The sequence below is a fragment of the Oryctolagus cuniculus genome, chromosome 15 (assembly GCF_964237555.1).
Source record: "Oryctolagus cuniculus chromosome 15, mOryCun1.1, whole genome shotgun sequence".
NCBI classification, from domain to species: domain Eukaryota; kingdom Metazoa; phylum Chordata; class Mammalia; order Lagomorpha; family Leporidae; genus Oryctolagus; species Oryctolagus cuniculus.
The window spans coordinates 279,254-289,837 of NC_091446.1; the positions used below are offsets into that span (position 1 = coordinate 279,254).

Sequence of the window (10,584 nt, forward strand, 5' to 3'; positions counted from 1 at the left end):
CCAGGTCTGAAGCTCTCCCAGGAGCTGGACACGGGACAGGCCCACAGCTGCCAGTGGGCTGAAGTAGATGTAGAAAACCAAGCCCAGGAAGTCATTGGGGAGGGGGCCTTGTTCAGCCCAGTGGGGTGAATCAGGTGTGTACTGCCTCCCCCCGGCAGGGCCTGTGTGCCCCACCCCTCCTGCCATCAGAGGGGCCCATTGGTTGGGGACTGGCAGGGGCGGGGCCGCAGGAGGGGAAGGAACGGGCCCTGGGGCCCAGGAGCCAGAGTGTGAGGAGCCTGACGCCGGACTAGTCCAGAGTGTCACCATGTGTGGCCTGGGGTCCTGGCCACTCAGCTGGCTCTGGCTGCAGGGTGAGTGGTCCTGTGGCTGTCCTGGGTGTCGGGTGGGTCAGCCTGGCCTCCTGCCTCCAGCTTGCCTGTGGTCACTCAGCTGAGGAAACCTGCAGAAGTGACGTAAGGGCGAAGGCAGTGCCAGGCTTGTGGTTGGGCCTGGCCGACCACACAGGATGATGACTGCAGGATGCAGCCGGCCCCGCTGGAGGTGCCCTGGGCACCCCAGATTTGTCTGTGCACTGCAGGGGCCGTCCAACTCCCTGGGCTCAGGGAGGAAGGAGCTAAGGGAGCTGTGGGGTCCTCGGCCACATGGGGACCTGCCTCCCTGGGGCTGCTGGCCCCTGTTTCCAGGAGCCCATAGCCCAGCGTTGCCCATGAACTGGGTTCTGGGAGGTATGGAGATGACCCTTCCCAAGTGGGTCACCTCTGACCCGCTGGACCTGCCCCCGAGGGCCAGGCGGCCGATCTGTTGTTGGATACGGGAGTTTCCAGTTCCTGGCGAGGTGAAAAGGCCCCTGGTGGGGGCGGGGAGCCCCGTTCTCTGTTCCTGATTGGATGCAGTCCTGTGGTTGGACAGATGAGGAGTGCTGGGTGCTTGTCTGGCCTTCCTGGCCCTGCCTGGTGCCGTGTCCTATACTCTGGTGGACACAGGACCCCCACTAAGCTCACTCCCCAGAGCTGGGGCACGTAGCCCGGAGAACTGACCAGGGCAGGCGGGTTCCCACGTGCCTTCTGACCCCCTCTCCTCAGCGATTGCCCTGGCTGCCCCCTGGCCCCACGTGGAGCCCTACGAGGTGGTGTGGCCACGGCGCCTGCTTGGACCCCGTGCCCGCCGAGCCCTTCCCACCCACTCGGTAAGTTTCATCTGCCTGCCCCCCAGACTGGCCCCACAGAACCTGCTGCTGTGGACAGGTCACAGCGCTCCTGCGTCTCCAGGGGCAAGGGGCTGACCTTCGGGCCTGAGGAGCAGCTGGGCGTCTGGGCTGCCCTGTGCAGGTTTAGCTGGAGCCAGACATCCTAGAAGGGGGGATGGACACTCCTCGGTGGGTGGGCAGCGTGACCAGCTAGGGGGCCTCTGTGCCCCGCCCTCACCTCCCTTGCTGTAAGGGCTGGGGCTGCGCCACCCTCTTCCTCAAGGAAGGGATGTCACCAACATCACCCATGTGTGGACAAACGGGGCCGTGGCCTGTGTGGTGCCTCTGGGTGGCATGGTTGGGGTCAGCTCACCCTGGGCCCTCTCTCTGGCTCAGGATCTGTACCCAGAGAACGTGAGCTATATCCTCAAGGCTGGGGGCCTCCGCTTCACCCTGCACCTTCGCAAGAACAGGTGAGCAGGGCTGTGGCCCTCAGGCTGCCCTCCCCTGCTCCCCACCCTGCCTGGCCGCGCAGGCTCCAGCACCTGCATCCCGGCTGTGGTAGAACCTGATGCTCAGCAGTGCTCTTCCAGGGACCTGCTGAGCCCAGGCTACACAGAGACCTACACCGCTGCTAACGGCTCGGAGGTGACAGAGCTGCTGCACGGGCAGGTACAGCGGGACAGCACCCCACCCCGCCCTGTGGCCAGGGGACCACGGGGTGGACCTGAGACCCTCGCCCTCTCCTGCAGGACCATTGCCTCTACCAGGGCTATGTGGAGGGCCACCTGCACTCGGCCGCCAGCCTCAGCACCTGTGCCGGCCTCAGGTGGGTGTCACGGGCCCCGTGGCACATGGAGATGATGGGGGCTCCAGCCGTCCTTGCTGCACAGATGGGGCTGAGGGGAAGAGGAGGGCTGAGGGCTGGGCCTGGAGAGAGTGCCCTTCCTCACAGCGGCGTGTCTCAGGGCGTAGAGGCCTTGGCTCAGGGCTCCTGCCAGTGCTGGGTCCTGCCACGCCTGAGGGGCTGAGGACCCTGCCCTGCATGGAACAGGTGGCCTAAGCCTCTCTTCTCCCGACTCCCCCCCACACACAGGGGTTTCTTCCGGGCGGGCTCCGCCATCCACCTGATCGAGCCCTTGGATGGGGTTGAGGAGGGGCGGCACATGCTGTACCAGGCGGAGCACCTGCTGCCCAAGGCTGGGACCTGTGGGGTCAGCAACGCCAGCCTGGACAGCCTGCTGGGGCCTCGGGTCTCGCCAGCCTTCAGGCCCCGGGTGAGCAGCTCTGTCCCCGCCCTGGGCAGCCCTGCCTGAGCGCTGCCCCAGACTGAGGGCTGACTGGCTTCTCTCCTCGATGTTCGCCAGAATGGGCCGCTGTCCCGAGAGACCCGCTATGTGGAGCTGTTCGTGGTCACGGACACTGCAGAGGTGGGGTGGGCACAGGGCCAGGGTGGCTGGGGCCCCAGGGTGACCGGCTTCTATCCTGAGGGTCTCGTGTCCCCAGTTCCAGAAGTGGAGGAGCAGAGAGGCCGTGCAGAGGCGGGTGCTGGAGGTGGTCAACCACGTGGACAAGGTGGGGGCCGTGGGGGCCTTCTGGGGTCCCCTCGAGGGCTTCCAGGTTCTAGCCAGGCAGCACCAAGTTCAGCAGACCCCCAGCTGCGGTGGCCTGGGGTCTGCTAGAGTGCGGGGGTGGCAGACAGGACGCTCGGCCGGCAGGAGATCAGCACAGGGTTCCCTGTACTCTGAGCTGGGGGCTCCGCCTGGCACCCAAGCCCGGGTCCCCCAGCAGTGGACAGGTGGCCTAACCAGCCCTGCCACCATCCTGTGGCTCCCCCCCACCCCCCGTCGGTCTCTACCCTCTCCAGCTGTACCAGGACCTGAACATGCGGGTGGTGCTGGTGGGTCTGGAGATGTGGGTGGCCCGGGACGGCTTCCGGGTCAGCCCCCAGGCCAACGACACACTGGAGGCCTTCCTCCACTGGCGGGCACAGCACCTGCTGGGGAAGCCGCATGACAACGCTCAGCTCATCACGTGAGTGGGCAGAGCCCGGGGGGCCGGGAGGGCCCAAGGAGGCGAGGTCAGGGCACGTGTGCGGCTCTTGTTTCCAGGGGGGTCGACTTCTCTGGGACCACCGTGGGGCTGGCTAAGGTGTCTTCCATGTGCACCTTCCACTCGGGGGCTGTGAACCAGGTGAGGGCCCCAAGCCACACGTGCTCACAGGGTCTGGATGGCAGCTGGAGGGTGGGCATGGGCACAGGAACTGAGCTGGGCACAGGGGCCCCTCAGAACATACCTGGGCCGCCCGTCCTCTGGGTCAGGCCTCACGCCTGTGCACACCTGGAAGTGTCAACAGGAAGCACTCGCGGGGGCCAGGGCCGGTTCCAGGGTTCACAGCCCTCCCCCTGCAGGACCACAGCCAGAACCCTGTCGGTGTGGCGTCCACCATGGCCCATGAGCTGGGCCACAACCTGGGCATGAATCATGACGAGAACATCCAGGGCTGCTACTGCCCTGTCCCCAGGGAGACTGGTGGCTGCATCATGGCCTCCAGCATCAGGTGAGGCGCCCCTGGCAGGCAGGGCCGGTGCGGGGGGCGTGGAGCTGGGGAGAGGCCTCTGAGGGGACGCCCCTCCCTCAGCTCCAGGTTCCCCAGGATGTTCAGCCACTGTAGCCAGACCGACCTGGAGACCTTCCTGGAGGGGCCGCAGACGGGCTGCCTGGCCAATGCCCCCGACCCCCGCCGGCTGGTGGGCGGCCCCACCTGCGGGAACCGGTTTGTGGAGCAGGGGGAGCAGTGTGACTGCGGCCCCCCCCAGGTGCGTCCTCCAGGCTAGGGTGGCCGCCCAGCCAGGGGCCGTGGCAATGTGGGTGTCGGAAGGGGCTCCTGTTCTCTTTCGAGCCCCAGCCCCCTGGAGGTGGCAGAAGGGTTACAAGCCTGAGGGAGGCTGGGTCTGCCCTGGGTCAGCGCAGGCCCTGGACGCAGCTGCTCCGGCCTCTCCCCCAGGCCTGTGGGAACCGCTGCTGCAATGCCACCACCTGCCAGCTGGTCGAGGGGGCCATGTGTGCCCACGGTGCCTGCTGCCACGAGTGCCAGGTGAGAGCAGGGCCCCCCAGGAGGCCCCCCGCTGGGCCCAAGCTTTGTGGGACACGGCTCCCTGTCTGGCCAGGTGAAGCCGGCGGGCGAGCCGTGTCGCCCCTCGAAGGATGCGTGTGACCTGGAGGAATTCTGTGACGGCCAGCAGCCCGCGTGCCCCGAGGATGAGTTCCAGGAGAACGGCACCCCCTGCCCCGGGGGCTTCTGCTACAATGGGCACTGCCCCTCACTGGCCCAGCGCTGCCAGGAGCTGTGGGGGCCAGGTGAGGTGGGCACGAACGTTGGCCGGCCTGCTGGTGTAGCCTCGGCCGGGGCTGACCTGCTCCCGGCCCTGCAGGTGCACGGGCAGCCCTGGACACCTGCTTCACCTACAGCATCTCCCCAGGATGCCAGGGCAGGATCCCCTCCGGCTTGGGCCAGTGAGTGTCTGCGGCCGGCCCTGGGGTCCCCACCCCACTGGGGCCGGGCTGAGGCGGGCGGCTCCCTGGGCGTCTGCCCTCCTGCTGGGAGGGAGGTCAGCCCTGCGCCTGCCCTCTGTCCCCAGGGTCGACTGGTGTGGCGTCCTGTTCTGTGAGGGGGGGCTGCAGCCCCCGACACGCAGGTCCTGCACCCTCACCTCCCACTCGGCGACCTGCCAGGCTCTGTTCACGGAGGACTCCAGTGCCTACGAGGCCGTGCCCCAGGGCACCCGGTGTGGCCCGGGCAAGGTGTGCACCCCACACGGCCCCATACAGCCCCACAGCCGGGGAGGGGAGGGAGGGGAGGAGCTCACAGAGGCCCTCAGCTGGGGCAGGCCCACCCCTGCGCTCAGACAGCCCTGCCCGCAGGTCTGCTGGGATGGACGCTGCCAGGGCCTCCATGTCTACAGATCCCGGAACTGCTCCGCCCAGTGCCACAACCACGGGGTGCGTGCCCCCAGCCCGGGCTGTGCGGCCAGCGGGGTCCCCACAGAGCTGGGTCCTCGGTGGAGGAGGCCCACACGGAGCGTCAGGCCTATGGGGGGCCTCGTGGCTGGCTCACGTGGGAGGCGAGTGGGATCCTGTGGGGGGGCTGGTCCTGGGACCCTCGCGAGCCCCGTCCCTGCGTCTGGCCACCCCCAGGTCTGCAACCACAAGCGGGAGTGTCACTGCCAGGCAGGCTGGGCCCCGCCCCACTGCGCAGAGCCACTGACCGACAGGCGCACAGGTAGGGGCAGCCACGGCCCGCACTGCCTGAGCATTCAGGACCCCGCCCTGGGTCAGCTCTGAGTTCACACAGCCACATCCCACCAAGAGACCTGGGGTGGGGGACGCAGGCGCGGGGACCCAGGGCCTGCCCAGCTCAGAGCCAGCCCAGTGTCTTCCCCGCAGTGGCCAAGCACATGGCCGACGGCAGCACCATGGGCTGGTGAGCTTGGGACCGCCCAGTGCCACGCCGCCCAGCTGGTCAGCAGAGCCAGGAGCACGCGTAGTGTACAGGCTCCTCCGCTACGGGTCCCAAGGCCCTCAGCCGAGTGTGGGCCGTGGGGCAGGCGGGCTGGGAAGGCCACACCGGCTGCAGCATCTGGACCCTGCCAATGCGTGGCCTCGTGTCCCTCAGCCTCCAGGAGACTTCCGATCAGCGTGCTGGTGGCCCTGGTGCTCCTGGCAGCTGGGGTGGCCGCGCTGGCAGGCGGCATCAGCTACTGCAAGGCTTGGTACCGCGCTCACGGGAGGTGAGGACCTGCCGGATGTACCGTGCGGTGTGGCAGGTGCAGCCATGCCTGGGGCTGATGCCACCATTTGAGGACAGAAAACAGCCCTTGGCTCCCGAGAGCCAATCCCCTCGGCCATTGGTCAGGCAGGGCTCGGGACCCTGGAGCACAGCCTGGCTCTGGCCCTGCCTCTTAGAGGGAGGGTGGCAGACTGGAGCTAGGGCTGAGCCCCTCTCTCTGAGCCCCTCTGTGGGATGGACTGCCCTGCAGCCTCGGCCTCACTGCCCACCAGGGGACCCCAACTGGACTCGGGCCAGGGGCAGGCCACGTCCCCCTGACACGCCTGTTCCTCCCCAGGAGCACAGCGCCCAAGGCCACTGTGGGGCTCTCCAACCCCCTCTTCCAGCAGCGGGGCCGAGCCCCGGACCCCAGCCAGGGCCCCGCAGAGCTGGTCTCCCCCAGCCAGCCTCCCAGGCCCGCAGCTTCCTCTGTGACCCCTCAGAGGCCCCCCCCTGCTGTAAGCATCACCCCCTGCCAGGTTTGTGGGGCTGAAGGGAGGAGGCTCCGGGTCTGCGAGGCCCCCCCGAGATGCAGCCGGGGCAGAGGACATGGTGTGGGGGTGTCATGCAGGTGGGCTTGGGCCGGCCCCCGCACACGCCTGCAGCTCTCCCTGCTGCATGGGAGGAGCACGGACTGATGGGGAGTCTGGAGCTGGGGGCTTGTACGGCCTGGGAGGGGGCTGAGCCCCAAGGCCCAGGGTCACAGCCCTGTCCCTCAGCCTCCAGCCGCTGTGTCCAGGCTGCCCCTCCCCGTTCCTGTCTACACCCAGCAGGCGCCAGACCAGGTGAGCAGCAGTGGTCATGGCCGTCCTGGGAGCGGAGAGCCCATGGCTGGGGAGGTGGGGCGGGGGGCCCCCTGGGTGGGGAGGAAGCTGGTTCTTGTCAGGATCCCAAGATTTCTCTCCTGGCCCTGTCAGCTGAGACCTGCCCCGCCCACCAAGCCCCTCCCAGGGCTGAAGCCCAGGCAGGTAAGAGGCCTGGGGGTGGGGCCAACTCTGCAACCTCCCTTCCCAAGGGCCTGTGTCACCGTGTGGGCCACAGCAGCCTCTGATGGGCGCAGCCCCGCCTCTCTCTGTCCCGAGTCAGCCCCCTTCCCTTCTCAGCGGCCGTGAGAGTCCGGACCGGTGGGCTTTGCCCACTCCTCAGTCACGCTGCAGTGTGGCTCGCAGGGCTGGGTTTTTAACTGCAATCTTGAGTGAACCAAAGGGGGAGAAGCCCCCTGGCCGTCCCCCAGCACCACGTCCGCACTGCCCTGTGCCTGTGCGGCGCTCCCCTGCTGTGACCCCTCCTGGTCTCTGGTCTCAGCTGGGGCAGAAGCACATGAGTGCACTTCCTGGGGCGGGGCACGGGGCCCATGGCCTCGTCCCTCGAGGCCTTGACTCATCCCCGGCCGGGTGTGGGCAGTGCCCCTCGGCGGGTGGATCCCCTGGGATTCCTGCCTGCTCCTGGCGCTTGGCCCCCTGGGTGAGTCTTGCCAGCGGTGGTCGGGTGGTCGTAACTGTGTTACTTGTGAGTGATTTTCTGTCTCTTTGTTTCAGCTCTTTATTTTAAGCTGATTTTAGTCTTAAGAGTGTCAAGAAACAGTCCCAGCATCAGAGTGGGAGTTTCTGGCCAGGAAGTGGTGACTGATAGGCTGGGGTGGGGGTGCTCAGGGAGGCTGTGGCTTGTGCCCCATGGGTCCCCTGCGTTCAGAGCACTCGGGGGATCCCGGGAGTTGCTGCAACTGCTGAGCTCAGCCTAGCCAAGGGAAGCAGAAACGGACAGCACGGGCGTCCTGGCCATGAGCGCGTGGCCCTTGAGCCTGGGCACCCGCATTCTGGCCACTTCCAGTCTTCCAGGGGTTCTGGGAGCATGGGGGCTGCCTCGGGGGGGCCAGGATGGGGTCTGCCACTGCGGCTTTGTCTACCGTCCCTGTCGGCCCCTCCCAGGTCCTGAAGCCCACCTGTACACCCCCATTGCCACCAGTGAAGGCCAGGGCTGGGGAGGTTCCTGCTGCCATGACCCAGGTGAGCCCAGGCCGGGGGTGGGGGGTGGGCTCTGTCCCCTGTCAGGGTGCTGCCCCTCCCCCACGTGGGCTGGCTGTGCCACTGCCCTGCAGGGCTGCCTTCAGTGGCCATCTCACGAACTCTGGTGGTTATCTGATAAAAGCAGAGACCTCATCAGCTAAGGCTCATTTGACATCTGAGGACTTCCCAGACTGTGGCTTCTGCTGCTGCCGGTTTTGCCTTTTTCCCTTGCTGGTGTGATGCCGAACACCTGCGCTTGAGTGCCGTGTGCACAGGCCGTGAGTGCTCCCTGTGCCGTGAGTGCTCCCTGTGCCGTGAGTGCCGTGTGCACAGGCCGTGAGTGCTCCCTGTGCTTGAGTGCCGTGTGCACAGGCCGTGAGTGCTCCCTGTGCCGTGAGTGCTCCCTGTGCCGTGAGTGCCGTGTGCACAGGCCGTGAGTGCTCCCTGTGCCGTGAGTGCCGTGTGCACAGGCCGTGAGTACTCCCTGTGCCGTGAGTGCCGTGTGCACAGGCCGTGAGTGCTCCCTGTGCCGTGAGTGCTCCCTGTGCCGTGAGTTCTCCCTGTGCCGTGAGTGCCGTGTGCACAGGCCGTGAGTGCTCCCTGTGCCGTGAGTGCCGTGTGCACAGGCCGTGAGTGCTCCCTGTGCCGTGAGTGCTCCCTGTGCCGTGAGTGCCGTGTGCACAGGCTGTGAGTGCTCCCTGTGCCGTGAGTGCCGTGTGCACAGGCCGTGAGTGCTCCCTGTGCCGTGAGTGCCGTGTGCACAGGCCGTGAGTGCTCCCTGTGCCGTGAGTGCCGTGTGCACAGGCTGTGAGTGCTCCCTGTGCCGTGAGTGCCGTGAGCACAGGCCGGTGGTCCTGGGCACGAGCTGAGAATCTAAGCTTTAAAAGCGTAACAGGAAATGAGCTGTCACTCCTGGTCGCCAATGACTTTTGACTGAGTTTCTCTTTCCAACCCCAAGGGGGCTGCTGGCCCAAAGGCTGTCCTGAAGCCCCCTGTCCCGAGGAGGTGAGGGCACCTGAGCCTGCCTAGAGACCAAGAAGCCGCGCAGCCGGGGACTGCAGGCCTGGGGCCTGGCCACGAGGGACCGAGAGCTCCTGCCGTCTGGCAGGGCGCCCCCCCCCCCCCCCCCCCCGCCGCCAGTCTCCATCTCCCGAGTTGGCCAGATTTTCTCATGAGCACTGGGCGTGTACTGGCCATGTCCCCATGCATCCAGGTGGCTCCTTGGCTCCCACATGCTTTCACGGCCCACCCCAGGGACAGCCAGGGCAGAGGACCCAGCCTAAGACTGGCTTAGCCCTGGGCAGTTCTCCTGAGTGGACGGTCCCTCCGTGCTTCTGCCTGTGCGTGCCGTGGCTCAGGAAGTAACTTCAGTTAAAGGCCCTGTGTCCACTTCTGTCCAGTTCTACCCGGTTCTCCTGAGCCCTCAGGTTTGGGCTGAGCAGAACTGGAAAACTTCATTCCTTAAAAATGTGTTTTGGCGCTGGTGCTGTAGCGCAGTAGGTTAACACGCTGGCCTGAAGCACTGGCATCCCATATGGGCACCAGTTCGAGACCCCACTGCTCCACTTCCAATCCAGCTCTCTGCTGTGGCCTGAGAGAGCAGTGGAGGATGGCCCAAGTCCTTGGGCCCCTGCACCTGCGTGGGAGACCAGGAGGAAGCACCTGGCTCCTGACTTCGGATCAGTGCAGTTCCAGCCGTTGTGGCCAGTTGGGGAGTGAGCCATTGGATGGAAGACCTCTCTCTCTCTGCCTCTCCTCTCTCTGTGTAACTCTGACTTTCAAATAAATAAAGAAATCTTAAAAAAAAAAAATGTGTTTTGAGGGGCTGGCGCTGTGGCATAGCAGGTAAAGCCGCCACCTGCAGTGCCGACATCCCACGTGGGCACCAGTTTGAGACCTGGATGTTCCACTTCCAATCCAGCTCTCTGCTATGGCCAGGGAGTGCAGTAGAGGACGGCCCAAGTCCTTGGGCCCCTGCACCCACGTGGGAGCTGTACCCGAGTGGGAGACCTGGAAGAAGCTCCTGGCTCCTGGCTCTGGATCAGCCCAGCTCTGGCTGTTGCGGTCAGTTGGGAAGTGAACCAGCGGATAGAAGACCCCTCTCTCTCTCTCTCTCTCCTTCTCTTCTTCTCTCCTTCTCTCCTTCTCTCTCTGTGTAACTCTGACTTTTACATAAATAAATAAATCTTTTTTAAAAATAAGTATTTTGAGGACCAGCATTGTGGCATAGCAGATGAAGCCACCACCGGCAATGCTGGCATCCCATATAGGTGCTGGTTCCTGTCTCTGCTGATGGCCTGGGAAAGCAACAGAAGATGGCCCAAGACCTTGGGCCCCTGCATGCACGTGGGAGACCCAAACGATGCTCCCGGTCCAGCCAGGAGCGGCCACCTGGGGAGTGAAGCAGCAGAGGGACGTGCCTCTCTCCCTCCCCTTCTCACTGTGACTCTGCATTTCAAGTGAAATGAAGAACATGTTAACGCAACTGACTACTTTAAGAATGTGTATTTTATCAGTAAACCATCAAACCAGCTGTAAACTTAGGGGTTTTGTTAGGTCAG

The 10,584-nt window shown here is 65.5% G+C and overlaps 1 protein-coding gene across 5 annotated transcripts; it reads left to right on the forward strand.

The window, feature by feature from the left end:
* Positions 1-9,834, forward strand: ADAM8 (ADAM metallopeptidase domain 8). 5 transcript variants are annotated; one of them, XM_070057030.1, is made up of 24 exons: positions 1-134; positions 1,086-1,189; positions 1,586-1,662; positions 1,783-1,861; positions 1,942-2,018; positions 2,286-2,466; positions 2,557-2,619; positions 2,696-2,764; positions 3,057-3,223; positions 3,301-3,382; positions 3,601-3,749; positions 3,831-4,008; positions 4,197-4,286; positions 4,360-4,549; positions 4,624-4,705; positions 4,831-4,993; positions 5,114-5,191; positions 5,387-5,471; positions 5,865-5,979; positions 6,316-6,475; positions 6,737-6,802; positions 6,935-6,985; positions 7,946-8,023; positions 8,982-9,834. In XM_070057030.1, exons 6-24 carry the CDS (start codon positions 2,356-2,358, stop codon positions 9,030-9,032), a joined length of 2,028 nt encoding a protein of 675 aa, XP_069913131.1. In that variant the 5' UTR covers positions 1-134; positions 1,086-1,189; positions 1,586-1,662; positions 1,783-1,861; positions 1,942-2,018; positions 2,286-2,355; the 3' UTR covers positions 9,033-9,834. The 5 variants fall into 5 exon arrangements, with proteins under 5 accessions (XP_069913131.1, XP_069913129.1, XP_051680308.2 ...); XM_070057028.1 differs by lacking the exon at positions 1-134 and adding an exon at positions 141-353 and having other exon boundaries at positions 7,946-8,301; XM_008270652.4 differs by lacking the exon at positions 1-134 and adding an exon at positions 192-353.
* Positions 9,835-10,584: the final 750 nt, after the last annotated feature.